This window comes from Mercenaria mercenaria, chromosome 15 (assembly GCF_021730395.1).
Source record: "Mercenaria mercenaria strain notata chromosome 15, MADL_Memer_1, whole genome shotgun sequence".
Classification (NCBI taxonomy): domain Eukaryota; kingdom Metazoa; phylum Mollusca; class Bivalvia; order Venerida; family Veneridae; genus Mercenaria; species Mercenaria mercenaria.
In genome coordinates, this window is record NC_069375.1 from 27,965,062 (window position 1) to 27,977,096 (window position 12,035).

At 33.8% G+C, this 12,035-nt stretch overlaps 1 protein-coding gene across 1 annotated transcript in view; it reads right to left on the bottom strand.

Annotated features, from left to right (window-relative positions):
* The window catches only part of LOC123556154 (uncharacterized), a 45,177-nt gene that overhangs the window by 18,442 nt on the left and 14,700 nt on the right, over nucleotides 1-12,035 (bottom strand). The window contains exons 3-4 of the mRNA XM_053524147.1: nucleotides 4,782-4,922; nucleotides 3,543-3,659 (exon numbers count right to left, since the gene is read on the bottom strand). Coding sequence (XP_053380122.1) covers nucleotides 3,543-3,659; nucleotides 4,782-4,922 — 258 coding nt within the window. The remainder of the gene's footprint in view (nucleotides 1-3,542; nucleotides 3,660-4,781; nucleotides 4,923-12,035) is intronic.

A 12,035-nucleotide genomic window follows, 5' to 3' on the forward strand; every position in this document is an offset into this window, starting at 1 on the left:
ACGTCGATTATTTCAGTTAAACAAATAGACCACTAAACAAAATGCATTAACTCAAACACGTGATACCTTGAACAAATTTAACACAAAGTTGACATTTGATTATTCAGAATATCAGAGCGATCACAAGAAAATAGATATAAAATAGTAAACTGTTTTTTAAATAATTGTCTATGTGCAACAAATGCTAGATTGTGGAAGGAACAGTTACTTATCCGAATGAAATAACTTAGTATTCGTGTCATACAACTCGCATGAAGAAAATAACGCTGGTTTCTCTAATTAGAGAGTTTGAGATTTCAACCTTCGCCTTCCCCCTCAACGTCTCTCATATACATTTGGGGTAACACGTCACCGATATGCGTGTATTTTATTTATATCAGACGTTGCTACTAAAGTTTTCCATGTAATATAAAGTAAGCCTAAGACTTCTCTTTATTACTGTGTGAAATAAAAAGCTTTGTTTCAGGATTGCTGCTTAGTAAGTTATTCGATTATCCATATATATAGATAGACTAAATTTGATGCGAAACACCATCAATAAGTATTAGAATAATGAAGTTTTGTATGGCTAATAATTTTAACTAAATACATTGAATTGAACCTGGAAGTATGAGGTTATTTATCAACTGATTTTGAGAAGCATTGAGATTATGTTCAAACTTTAACTTCTAAGGCATAATTGTGTCCCCAGGCGGTATCGATTATACTAGATGGGCCTTTTTGTCGTATGAAGTGAAGTTTTGAACGTCCGAAGATGTGATATCACGGAAGTCAAAACTTCAGTCTTTTTTTATCTACTTTGTCCACAACCTCGGCATCAAAGACTGAAATCTGGAAGGCGGCACATTGCAGGACAGTCATTTTACTTGAAAAATAAATAATTAGGCGCGATTATCATTTGGTGGAACATTTTATTTTCACTTCCAGATAAAAACATTCCGTTTCTGTCTGACACTTTACACGACAGTTGCGTTTGATTATAAACATAAAATGGTACTAGTAAGACGGAAAATTCTTCTGAAGTATCAGATAATTTCAGATCTATGATATCATGATGCGAGAAGTTTCCTGTGAGCCGTATGGGATAACTCTATTCTTTACATGCACGGACCCAGAGCCTGGCAGAGGGGCATTGTGGGTCAATCCCCCCCACTTTGATTTTACATGGAAAATCGGTCTTGAAACTCGGTATGACCCCCACCCCCACCCCCACCCCACACTTTAAATGGGTGACCCCCTCATTAAAGTTGGTGTCCCCCTAACCGAAATTCCTGGATCTGCACATGCTTTACTTATAAAATAGTATATTCAAACAAATACATGTATATGTCCACTGTTTCGCTAGATTTGGCACGGTCGTGCTGTCTGAGAGTTTGGCATTATTCAGAGTCATGCAGAGTTGCATGCCAAAACGTATGATATCACGAGAGTATCTTACATTTGTTTCAATTCGCTTGTTAAATGTATTCATAACTTTTGTATATAGGCTCATGTTATCAACATATCTTTAAAAGGTTAAATTTTCGACAGGTATGTTGTTTACGAGTGTCTACAAGTACCAATTCAAAGTGAAACAAGAAATATCTTTAAAAATGATGGTCGGCGAATTGTAATAAGGAAAGAAGTTTATGAATTTTTCATCTAACATTTATCTTTCATCTAACATTTTTCAAATTGAAAAACTAAACACCACACTTTAACAATTTAAATGGTTCTCTTTTAATTTTTCGCAAAGATTTCGTAGGGTTGCAATTTTGTTTCGTTTATCCTTAGACGAATAATTACAGCAGTAGTTTGATGAAGATTCATGAAGCGGTTCATGAGAAGAGGTCATTAAACGTGTTTATATTTTTAGCTAAATTGGTCCCTATCCCCATTTGTAACAACATAGCAGGAGACCTTACGATATTGTTACACATCGAGTTTGATAAAAATCCATTACATTTTAGTGGTTAATGCGAAAAAAGGCATATCTACTTTTAGCTATAGTGGTCCCTAATAGGACCCAAGTTCCTATATAAATAAATTTGGAAGTGGACCTTATAATGATGCTCCAGACCAAGTATGACAAAGATCCACCAAGCTGTTCATGAGACGCTGTATAAAGGCATTTCTAGTTTTAGCTCTAGCAGCCCCTAAAAGGGGTTAAATGTCCCAGCTGAACAAAGTTGGCTGCGGACCTTATAAAGATGCTACAAATCAAGTTTGATTAGAATACATGAGAAAAAATCAAAGGATTTTTTTTATTTATTATTTTTATTTATTTCTAAAATAGGCCAACAGATCCCGCTTTGACAAATGCATATTCGCTATTCATGAATCTTTCGACAATGACGTCACACCTATAAAAAAGTGAAGGTCAAGCGAAACATACAATTGTAATTATTTCAATATTTCTGTTTCATAAGCAATATTTGACCGTAGTCATATCACATAGATAAACTGTATGCAGCGTACCTTCATTTCAGGGTAATGAGATTCAGTCATTATATAGCATATATATAATAAAACAGATTTCAACTGAGTTTAATATTTACATATCATACTAAAGAAAAATATTCATATATAATAAATCAGTTAAATAATTTATAACGAATATATCAAAGCAAACAAGTACTCATTTTAATATGCAATCTGAATAAGTCACAAAAGCAAGAAACCTTTTCATATACAGACGACAACTGTAACAAGGAAAATCTTTTAAAAAGCACTTCTCTACATAAAAGACTCTTATCACACCCTTATTCATGTGATACACAGACCGTATTCAGCTCTTTCTTTAATTTGATATATGTTGGTATTTGAACAGGTTTTTATCATATTTAATAAACTTACTTATCATTTTGAGATATATCAATATTCTTGCTAAATATACTGAGCCAAAGTTAGCTTTAAAACTGTGAACAGCGTCGTTTAGGATACACGCTTTGTCTACATTTCACTCAGCGTAGCACAATCAACAGAGTGAAAGAAATTGACACTCTCGTCCAATCAGGCAGAGTGTTGCATAAATCTTCCATTTTGATAAATTATCTATAATGCGTTATCAAGAGGTTTGATTTGCAAACTGAAGTCACGTGGCATAGGTAACGAAAACGAATTTAGACGGCGTCGCCGAAAAAAAAACTTTAAGAAAAACTATGAAATACTAGTCAACAGCATGACGGATGAACCTGTCCTTTACATTTTATAGTCATGCCTTTTGTGTTTGCTTTATCGCATATATTAAACTTAATTTACGAAGCGATTATTTTAAGTTCAAAATGTTCAAGCACTACAATACCGTTTTATACCGTTGATATCAAAATGCACGATAAAAACGATCATAATTAGGGATACATTGAAAGGGCGGATTAAAAGTAGTAAGGTTCATGCTAAAGATTGAAATCTCAAGGAATTTTAATCGAACTTCAACTTCACACGTTAACTTCGCAAGAGACGTTGAAGGGGAAGGCGAAGGTTGAAATCTCAAACTCTCTAATGTCTCTATGACGACCAGTTACGTTTTAAAATTATAAGTGTTGTTTTTATGAAATACTCACTGCAGTTAAGCTCGTCCTCGCCGTTTGGACAATGCATTTTCCCGTCACAAACAAATGTAATTGGAACACAGTAGCTTCGTGGACATTTCACTGTATATTCCGGACATGCAAACGTTGCTTAAATGTGTAACAAAATATATTACAATAAAGTGGTTATTTATTTTTCTTCCGAAACATAAAATCATTAATGCGTTAAATTATGACATTGTTTGAAATTGGTAGTAAATGAATTACTAGAATATAAAAATTAAACTTATAAACGTTTGGCCTAAAACTATTTTGTTAACAATTAAGATGTAAAACTCAAATCGTTAGCATCTAACTTACATGTAGATTACTACATTATCAGATCAGTCTTTATAAAAAATCTTACAAAGAAAACATATTCATGAAGATGAAGAGACTGAAATCATTTGACAGGTGACAAATACCGTCGGATCATAAAACCTCCTATTATTGTATCTTGACTTTTGATAGAATCTACCCCGGCGTTTATGATTTTTTTTTTTCAAAATGAGACACGGCTGAAAACTTATTATCATTTTCTTTATATATTTTGTTTCAGTTTTCTTATTCGTGTTACTAAATATGACCACTCTCAATTCAACTTAGACTAAATATATTAGAAATGCCTAACGAACTAAACGAGCCAAACAATCAATTCTAAGGGTTGTCGAATTTTACGCAGCTGTTATGATGTCTTGTCTATAAAGCTACTAAACTCGTGAAAGTGCTCCTTACAACAGATTTATAAAAATGATAAAATGATAGAATGAGTTAAAGTAAAATGTAATAAGCCAAGTAAAATGTTTCTGTCAAAGAAAAACATCATTTCAATATGCAAAACAAAGCAAATGAAAAAGTTATTTTAATGTTTACGAATTACGGCAAAATGAGCTGGTGTTTGCGGAATAATGTAAACGTTTTAACAAAATATATACTAAAATATTTGTAAAGTGCCTATCTTATTTGATTGAATAATAAATAGAATATTCAGTACTAAACATAGAAATGACATCTGCTTTATAAACTATTTGACTCTTGTTGAAACCACTTATATTAAGACATTATTTAATTGTTAATGTTAAATAGCCTATACTTTAGTAGGTATACATATACTACACGAAGTTACAAACAAGCGCCCTATATAGAAAAATGACATTTGTTCTTCGGGTGCAATAAAAATAAAAGCATAATAATATCATCCATTTCATCGAATGATTTAACAAATAGAATTACTGCAATTCTGTAAGTGATAGCCAGATCGACATCCGGTCATGTGTCCAGAACCATCCTCGTCATACACGCACTGCAGAGACAATGGTATCGACTCCTCTTTGTCGCAATGAAACTCCCTATCGGTCACATTAGCTCTGTACTCTAATAAAAAAAGGATATAAAAATACGTAACATGTTCACTGAACAAATTACTAACACGTCCGCTTGTAATATATTAAAAGAAAACTAACAATAGCAGACATATAACACTCCCGTGACCGTGAACAAGCCCAAGTTCAAACCATTTCGGGAACACTGCGTGCATGCTAAACAAGATAACCCAATGCAACAAAGCGATTATCAGAATCTGCGATATCACTTTCGCTAAATCTTGCTTCAGTAATAAAGATGCAATTTCTAGACTTTTTATTGAAACATTTTATTAATGCTGTCTTAATATTGTGTTTCTTTGGTAGGTAAAAGTATCAACATATATGTTCACACAAACGTTATTCATTTTCTAATGTACTTTACAGCAAACGTTTGCTAAACGAAGGGTAAAAAAGATTATTCTTTTACAATCATAATCGAATGTTTAAAAGACTGTAAAGTTGGTTCCAAATATATATTCAAAATCGCAGATAAACTGTTCGTAATTCTGTGAAGTAATGTAACTTCCACTGAAAGGGTACACTATGTTAATTCAACAACAAAAAGTTCGCGCAATATGCACAAATAAGAGTCCGATCTAAAACAATAGTACCACCTTAGGACGATTAATAACAAACTGGGGGATTTAACTGGTTTATGATATTTACCCTAGGTCATCTCCCCATCGAACTAAACTAAACTATCCGGTTGTCTGAGGTAACATCAAACTGTTTATCTTACTCAGTCCATCTTAAACAAATTTGGAGTAAGGTATCGTGTTTTTCGTCGTCCTATATTTTAACTCCCCGCCACGAGTAGTTGGGTTATAGAAATGGTCTGGTCATTCCGTCCTTCCTTCCGTCCGTACATTTCGTGTCCGCTCTGTATCTCCTTATCCCCTTGAAGGATTTTCATGAAACTTGGATCAAATGATCACCTCATCAAGACAATGTGCAGAACCAATAACTCAGCCATGTCGGCTTTTGGTCAAGGTCATAACTCAAGGTCAAATGTTTAAGCCTCCCATTTCGTGTCCGCTCTGTATCTCCTAAAGCCCTTAAAGGATATTCATGAAACGTAGATCAAATGATCATCTCATCAAGACAATGTGCAGAACTAACGAGTCATCCATGTCTGCTTAAGGTCAAGGACACAAGTCAATCTCAAATGTTTGAACCTTCCATTTTGTGTCCGCTCTGTATCTCCTAAACCCCTTGTCATGAAACTTGGGTCAAATGATCACCTCATCAAGACGATGTGCAGAATTTATTTGTCAGCCATGTCGGCTAAAGGTCAAGATCAATGCCCGGGGTCAAATGTTTGAGCCTTCCATTTTGTGTCCTAAAATCCTTTTAAGGAATTTCAAGAAACTTGGGTCAAATAATCATCTCATCAAGACAATGTGCACAACTCATGAGTCAGCCATGTTGGCTCAAAGTCATGGTCAAACTCAAGGTAAAAAAGGTTTAAGCCTTCCATTTTATGTCTGCTCTGTATCTCCTAAACCCCTTGAAGGATTTCAATATGACTTTGCTGAAATATTTTCTCCTTCTGAAGACAATATGCAGAATTCAAAATTCACCCCCGTCAGCTAAAGGTCAATGCCACAACTCGAATGTTTAATGGTTTGACCCAATACCATCAAACCTTTCACTATCCGTAACAGTGGCGTGGAACATAGCTGTCTTTCAGACTGCATTGTTTATATAAGGAAAACTTAATATCTAGGGCTGGCTAAGCTTAAGAGAACTTAAACATGCCGTGATGAGTTACGTTGAACTTGTACAGAAGTCATGGAAAATACTTCCATGTATTGTCTAATTCGACCATTGACATTATTTACATGTCTGTTTTCTACGCCGCATATTCGGCTACTGCGCCAAAATCGCGATATATTGCAAGCTCATTCTCCAGTATTTTGTCATCTTCCGTGACCGTATGATAAATAGAACTGTTTCTTTTATATAATTTAAATGTATTAAAAGTAATAATATATCTGGTACGAGCGACAGATCAATGTAATTTCACATGGTATTGTATTTTGGACCAGTAATATTGCAGTTTCTTCGGTCATTGAAGACTACTGATGGATCAGAACTGTTTCTGAATTTATCTCGTCTACTTGCTCTCAAAAACGTTATTTTTGGTAAACTAAAATATTTTGTTGACTAATATATATAAAAAGCAAGGCATACGGATACAATAGCGGGGCATTTTTCGTATCGAAAATAGTAGTGTGCGTCCTATGTAACTATTTATTGGAATGACTATGACAAAAAATGTGTAGCCTTATTGTTAGTTTATGTTTAATTAAACACTTCACACATCTCCTGTGTCATTTCAAATTATTCAAGGCAGTGAAGAAATTTTCAAAATCGGCTCAAAAATGATAAAGTAAAGAATAGCGGATTTAATTTTATGTATCCAAATTTTTAAATATATCTCTTCGGTGCACGGTGACCCCTACATTTTTCTTTCCATTGTGAAGTATATTTTGTGTCATCAATACGACGATTAATATTGATATTTGAAGTTCTTTATGTTTGAAGATATTTTCTAGATAATATAAAGTACTATGTTGAAAAATATTATTTTAATTGTAGCTTATTTTATATCAATTAGAACAAGAGGGTCATTAACCTAAAGCGCTCAGCTGTGTACAAGACTTCAAGTGTGTTTGTATAACGTAATGGTACAAGCAGAGAGTTAGGTTTCTAATATAATATACATGTTATACACATGTCTGTCACACACACTTTTGAAACTAGGGTAATAATTTGAACAATTACAGAAGACAGTACAACTTTAATATCACACGCCAAATATCAAGGTTCTAGCTATTATTGATTCAGTGAAGAAGATTTTCAAATATTCTTATACACATTGTATAAGCCTAAAGTAAGTACATGTCAAACATAGTGGCTTGGACATTTTTGTCCTGAGGGCAATCATTTGGACAATTATGATAGTGAGTCAAACCCTCATATCACTTGAAAAATATCAAAGCTCTAGAGATAAAGATTTTGAAAGTCTAATAGCTGAAAACATATTTTCAACCGAAAAGACCCATATGTTCAATGAACCGAAACCATTTCAACAATTGTAAAACAGGGTTACCCATCAATTATGTAAAATGTCATCAAAATCCATCCAGTAGTTTTGTAGGAGGTGTTGTTTAAAGAAAGTGTTGATGAAAAATAACCACACCCTCTGGCGGCCGTGTTTTTGATGAATCAGAAAAAATTGAATAGTATTTGTAGAAGGTCACACAACAAGGACGATTTGTGTGAAATAATTTTAAAATCGGGTCAACAGTTTTTTTCAAGAATATTTTCTAAGTTATTACTACTATATATATAGGGAAAATTAACCACGCCTCCTGGCGGCCATGTGTTTTGACGAATCGGAATAATTTGAACAATCTTGGTAGAAGGTTACACAAGCACAGTTTGCGTCGCACCCACTCTCTCTCGAGGTTCAACCACCATGTCGGTCCAGCCGGTTCAAACGGGAAGGAAAAAACAAAGCAGTGAATCAGTTGAGTATTTTAGTTTTGTTTCTCATGACATACCCATTGTTTTCTTAAGTTAAGAGCCAAACTTATCTAAAAGATAATATTTGAAGCAAATACCAATTTTGGACAAAAGAGTTGAAAGTTAACAGTTTCATTGAAGATGTTATAAATACCTTTTTGACATAGAACTGTCTCGTTTTTTCCTTAAAAACAATTCTCAGCTTGTAAACATTCTAAATTTGTTGATGAAAGGCAGCATAAAAGAATGCGGAAACATCCCTTTTTGAGTGAATCCGTTGACAGTGCCGATTAACTCATCTGGTAAAAAAAGCTTGATTATAGATCTAAGACATGTAAATAAATTTGAACTTAAAGGTTGTCAAGAGATATTAAATAGCGATATCACACGAGTGTCTTTTCATATTGAATTTATTAAACGAGTGGAATAAAATGATAAAATGCGAGGCTCTGTCGAGTATTTTATCAATTTTATTCAACGAGTTTAATAAACTCAATGTGGAAACTCATACATGTACTACTCTTTTTATCACATGTTAGCTTTTCCTGCCGAAACATAAAAAAATCTACTTTCTTTACTGTTATAAACAAGTCAATTCAACCAACGTCTACTACACTATAAACGACGTCGACGTCAACACTTTATTACACCAGTGTATTATCATTTTTATGTAATGGTTTTATTTCACTCCCGCGACGTCAAACATGTGATAAATGTTTGTAAAAAGGTGGAATCTTATGCTCAAATTTGACTTGCGTTCGGATTATCACCGTGTCAGTATTAATGAAAACTTCCATTTTTTTATGATTTCATGGGAAGAAAATGGAATTCGCAATACTTTGTTTTCATCGTCTTACCATTTGGGTTAAGTTTAGGATCTTTCATATTCACTAAATTGCTGAGGCTTCTTGTTACATACTAGAGATCTTTAGGTATACAAATTATACTGTATCTAGGTGATAGTTGGGGTACCGAATCTTCCTTACTTTGTAAATCTATAAGAGAATATAGTGATAAGTGTAAAGCTGGAATACTCGTGAACAATGAGAAAAGTATTTGGTTACCAAGTGCAGTTATCGAACGGTTAGGATTTACATGGGTTTTAAACAAGGATGCAGTAGAAATCTCCCCTAGAAAATTAAAGAACTTGAAAGATCTATTGTCTAAACACTTAAACGCACATTCAGTCATTTCAGCCCGTTGGTTAGCTAAGACCATAGTGACAATTATTTCTATGTTATCCAGTTTTGGCAAATTTAGTCAAATCAGGACTAGGAAACTGCATTTGCCAATCGTTATAAGGATAGAATGGATAGTCAAATATCGCTTGACGCTGAATCCATTTGCGAGGTAAAATTTTGGGCAAATTACTTAGGGGTTCTACCTTTCAGGTCACTAACTCTAATTGATAGAATTCCTTAACGTATTCTTTTTGAATTTCGACTTGTCGAGAGTTGAAGTCCCTGGAAATAGTTATTGAAGGTTTTTTTTTCTAGTCAGTTGACAGTATATACTGATAATCAAAATCTTGTATGAATAATAAAGTAGGGAAGCACAAATCCGTATCTTCAAGTAATTTGTAAAAGAATTTTTGAGCTATGTATGCATCATAGTATTTTAGAGACTTTAGAAAACACAGAAGCTGATGCGGCAAGTAAGAATTTTGACTGGGATGGCTGGGGCTTTTCAGATCATATTTTTGATTTACCTAACACAATGTGTGCCATTATTAAATTAATCGATGTGCAGATATTAAACAACACAAAGTTGAATTCTTTTAATTCAAATGTTTGGTGTTCAGGTTCTTCGGAAGTTGCCGTATTTGCATTTCATTGTGGACAATGCATTAGTTCTAAAAGTTTTACAACAATTGTTTGTTTGCAAAGCCAAAGGTACGTTGATAGTGGCCTTTAATAGTAGACGTATTTACTGGTGAATATAATCCGTTTGTTGTAAATTACTTATAATACAGCCGACTAGAGGGATTGTTCACTTCAGGATCATGCAAAAATAGGCTTTCCATAGTGGCACCCTTTAACGGCAATGTTCTTACGTTAAATATAAAATTTTTACTCTAAGTATGTTATATTGTTTTCCAAAATAATTAACGACAGCCATTGATAGATAACTGTTATTTAAACAATTGGGACAATTTAAACATGATAATATTGTATTATGTTGCTTTGTTATTTGAATTTTTTTTAATGAACACGGATATATATGAAGCCCTGTATCCATTGATAAGGGAAGGACAATCCTAGAATGTCAGGTCGTTTTTATGAAGTACAGGAATATATTCGAATCCACTGGTTCAGATATATATATTTATCCTGTCACTTGCAGTATTTTCGACCCGTTATCAGGGTGCCGTACATTTTTCTTGATATACCGTCAGTTGACACGTGACCAGTGATATACGGTTAGTTGATCATGTGACCTTATGATCGATATTTTGTCATAAGAAATTTTGCATTGAAACCATCACCATTGTGTTGGAAATGTCCGAACTAAGAAAATGAATGGTCAAATAATGAGTTTTTATTCAAAAACGAAGAAGTTATTGCGATTTTTAATTGTAACCACATTACTGTGTCGGTGATTACGTCATTATATAAGTGACGTCATTACGAATATGACGTCATTAAAACGGTTGTCGCACACTTATTTTTGTAAAATAAATTGACAAATATCGGAAAATGAAGTAATGACAAGATAAATAGAATAATAGGTTAGTGCCTAAGATGGAGAAAGTTTATCTGGCTCGGCTCCGGACGTTATCAGGTTCGCCTTCGGCTCACCCGATAACCTCCTCCACCTCGCCAGATAAACTTTCTCATCTACGGCACTAACCTATTATTCTCTATGTATTGATTATATTCATATTTATTTCGTTATCATTGCAGTTTCTTTCCACGTAAAGAAAGGGATTAAGGGGTTTTACATCAGACCAAAAATTGAGTTCCGCAGCTTTCAAAATACCAGGCATAGTCCGTTCCACAAAGTCCAAGAACAGATATACAGTATAACAGTTACCTCAAGAAGTTCGCAAGGTGCTGTAAGTCACATTCTCTTGATTACGTACAAGCAAGAGAATCAACTCTGTGCGTTTTCTTCAGTGTTTTATTATCTACAGAAGTTTTCTCAACCATTTTATAGTCTTTCTTTTACGGTATCAAAAGGAAATATGAATTCAATCTATCTGAAAATCTGTGTGACAAGAAACTTGCGAAGGTAACTTACTTGTTGTTTTTCAAAAACTTGTTGTTTTTCAAGTTTAGAATATAACTGTGTTATTTTCGGACGAACGGAGTGAGGGAGAAAATAATTAAAATGTATTTGGTTTGCAGGAGATAATACATACCTAGTCCCCTTATCCTACAAAAATGTTTAAGCGGTGTTGTCTCAATTCTTTCCAAATATTTTACCCAGGATCATTTTTTTTTTCGGCTTAAACTTTCAGAAAATGATATTTTAATTATGTTTTCGGACTGGCATTTTGATGCAGTTAACTATAAAACACCTACAAGAGGTAGTGCCAACTTAACATTTATGTTTTCAGTTCTACTGCCTGTGTAAATCAAACTGAAAAATA